Raw genomic sequence first — 3,513 nt, 5'->3', positions numbered from 1 at the left:
AGCTTATTGTGAGACATGAATCTATAGAATGTTGTAATGTGATGTAAATTAGTTTTGATTAATGAAGAGCAAATGAATCTTTCTTTTAATGTTTGTTTTTTTTCCAAGTAAATTTATAGCAGGTAAGTATCTTATTTTGAATATTACAAATTTCATATTAGGAAATTTGTTTTATTTTTGACACTATGAAATGATTCCAACTAATGCAACATGTGGCATATAATCATTTAAATGTTTCGTTCGAGTATCAACATATGATAAAGTGTTTTTATTAGATACTTCTATTAGTCCGATTCCGAAAAAGTTTTTGTATGTGTTGTCAAGCGCCTATTACCTATATAACGACAGAATGGGGTTATTTTGCGACTTTCGATGGGTGTTAGTCCATGATTTATGGTGGGCCTGGGCTCCGAACGTGATTTTCAGGCAAAATCTATATAACGACAGAATGAGGTTATTTTGCGACTTTCGATGGGTGTTAGTCCATGATTTATGGTGGGCCTGGGCTCCGAACGTGATTTTCAGGCAAAATATGTTTAACTTGACACAAAATGATATAAAATTAAAATTGTAACCTCTTTGTCTAAATTTATACTATACTTTTTACTTTTTAGTCGCAAAATGGACACATTCGCTTATTTGACAACGTACACACAAAACTTATTGGGTAACTTACATAAATCTCAGATTTTTAATAGACTGTAATACTTTTTATCATAATTTTGTTAAATTACAAGATATTCCGAATTATGACTTTTGTTATACATATATTTAACCTTTATACATATACATTGTGTCTTATGGGCATGTTCTCAAAGGAAAAGGCTCTCCATGGGCAGCGTCTGAATAGGCTGGCAGTCTTGAAGAGAAGGAGAATTCAGGGAGTAGAATCGTATCTCGGAGTGGTTCTTCGGATCAATCACAGATTCTCGGCACCGTCTTTTGGCTTCTACTCCAGTTGACCTCTCTTGTTTCCATCCCACCGTGAGAAGGTAGAGAGCAAAACCAACCCAGCAAACAACTATTAATATGCCCCTGCTAGAGGATCCAAAAGACACTATATACACATATATCCCTAATTTTCATTCTTATGCTCGAGTTCATTGCGCGAAAGCCTTGTATTTCTTCAACTAGTAAATCGAGCATCAGCAGTTGCATTCTCTGACTGGTCACTGAGTTTTGCCTTCTTCGCTTCATAATCCTTAACAGCAGCCTTAATTGCATCGCCAACAACCATGCTGCCATATTGCAGTTGAGGACGAGCGAGAGATGTTTTGCTATCTCCCTGTAGTAGTAAAGTAAGATATGTTAATCTTCAAGCATGTTGCACAGGCATCAACAGTAATAGAGAAGGCCAAAGATACTTTGACATAACATACTTAAAGAATAGATATGACAAAATACAAAGAGAAGCACCTTAACTTGACCTAAACTGACAACAACGCTCCACCTTTGACAATGCACATCTAGACACCTGAACACGTCCTCACTGTGTCTTGTCGACACCCGGTGCTGACATGACACATAAATTTTGGAGGTGCCAATAGATATGTTCTCATAACCTATGTAATCAATGTTTCTCCGTAGATGGAGAACGACACAAATTAAGTTGGAATAAAGAGGAAGGGTAAATAAAAATTTGGCTGCCTGGGAACCAACAATGGTGGCATTACTAATCTGACATACTAGCAACAGGGCCAAAAGGAAGCACAAGCTAGCATGGGATTAGGGAAGAGCAATTGAAATGTTCATTAGCACAAAATGGAACTTCATTTCCAAGCCAAAAGTCTACTACCACAATGATGACTATTTTGCAGTCAAATCCAGTAGCCTTGAAGATCAAAATAAAATATTGTACTTTGGACCTCACACCACGAATAATACAACAATATATCCAGTGAAACCCCAAAAAGTCGGGCTTGGGGAGGGTAACATAACTTCCATTACCTCTTGGAGGTAAAAGGTTGTTTCCAAACTATCCCAACTATTATAATAAGGGTTGAGAACAATCCCAATTTGCCTAAAGTGCCCTAACCTCCCTTTGAATTGTTGGGGCAAGGACTCTCTTAATAGAATAAGTACTGGTTTGGGTCATCAAGTATGTGCAGATGAATGTACTACCAGCATAGACAGAATATCTTTTGCTCGTGTATTGATTGAGATGGATATAACCCAACCATTGCCCCAGATGATCACGATCACTGTACAGGACCAAAATGGCAGGAGATTTAAGCAAGCTGTGTTCTATGATTGGGCAACTCAGTATAGTTCACAGTGTCTACTAATTGGCAATAAGACACATTAGGCAGAAGGACCATCACATAAGCCTGAGAAAGCAAAGCACACACACAGAACTCAACCTAAACAAATGAGGAAAGAATGGAAGCCAAGTCACCCTGCCACTGAGGCACGAGAGTCTAAATTTGGAAGCAACCTCAACCTGAGTCAATTTTAGTGCAACCTCGAAAGGACACATGGAACATACGGGGGACTGCTCAACAAGGTGCATAAGCACAAGGAGCTCAAGGAGTTTTTAAGATTACATAAGGTGGGTGTCGTAGCAATAAAGTGTCACCTCTCTTAGAGAGGATGCTTGGAAGAATATCCAAGATGGACCACTAAATTCTTCTTATGCCGGATGAATAGAATTTATAAAAATGCACTCATGCTCTTATTAGATAGATTACAGGATATTCCATCAAAGGAGAACAAAATCTCATGCCTTTTTTAGATAGATTATTCAAGAGGTGCTTTACATAGTAAAACAAAGGAGCAAATTAGCACAAAGATTGTAAATGCTCAATTTTTATCCAAACACAGCTTTGTTTAGATTCTATTGATGCTTGCAAGTATGTAAAAATCACTTTTTGCCAACAAAAGCAAGATACCCAGTAATAAATCCCACAGGTGAGGTCTAAAGAGGGTAAAGTGTACGAAGACCCTTGGCTCAAGTGTAGCAAATCCAAGTACAAAGAAGAGGAAAAAAGTGAAGAAAATATGACAATTAATCAACCACAGAAAAACAATAATCAACAACAACAACATACCTAGTGTACTCCCACAAAGTGGGGTCTGGGAAGGGTAAAGTGTACGCAGTTCATACTGCAACCTCTGATGAAGTAGAGAGGTCGTTTCCGATAGATCCCCATCTCAGGACATATAACATATAACAGTAAGACAAACAAAAAACACAAAAGCACACAACAAAATGGGATAACACAAATAATAAAGGAAATAAGACACCCACAAGATACCGCTATAACTAACTATCTAAAATCATAAACATCACTGAAACACCATGAACAAGAAACAAATCACTCTCCCCTGCTATAACGGCTAAACTCTTGCCTACTAACCCTCTATCCTAATCCGAGTCCTCCACTAACCCTCTGCCAGTCTTTTCAATCAAAACTAAATCATCTGCAAATAAAAGACACCAAGACACCTCACCCTTGAACTTGTCGCATCAACACATCCATCGTCAAGGCAAATCAAAACAATAATCGAAGCACA

At 37.9% G+C, this 3,513-nt stretch overlaps 1 protein-coding gene across 1 annotated transcript; it reads right to left on the bottom strand.

Annotated features, from left to right (window-relative positions):
* Positions 1-663: 663 nt before the first annotated feature.
* LOC124894116 (iron-sulfur cluster assembly protein 1-like) lies at positions 664-1,286 on the bottom strand (the record flags this gene model as incomplete). Its single annotated transcript, XM_047404873.1, is given in 1 exon segment — positions 664-1,286. A coding segment is annotated over 1 exon segment (160 nt), but the record flags the coding sequence as incomplete, so codon positions are not given.
* Positions 1,287-3,513: the final 2,227 nt, after the last annotated feature.

This window comes from Capsicum annuum, unplaced genomic scaffold (genome assembly GCF_002878395.1).
Source record: "Capsicum annuum cultivar UCD-10X-F1 unplaced genomic scaffold, UCD10Xv1.1 ctg70000, whole genome shotgun sequence".
NCBI classification, from domain to species: domain Eukaryota; kingdom Viridiplantae; phylum Streptophyta; class Magnoliopsida; order Solanales; family Solanaceae; genus Capsicum; species Capsicum annuum.
This window is presented reverse-complemented; position numbering and strand designations above follow the sequence as displayed.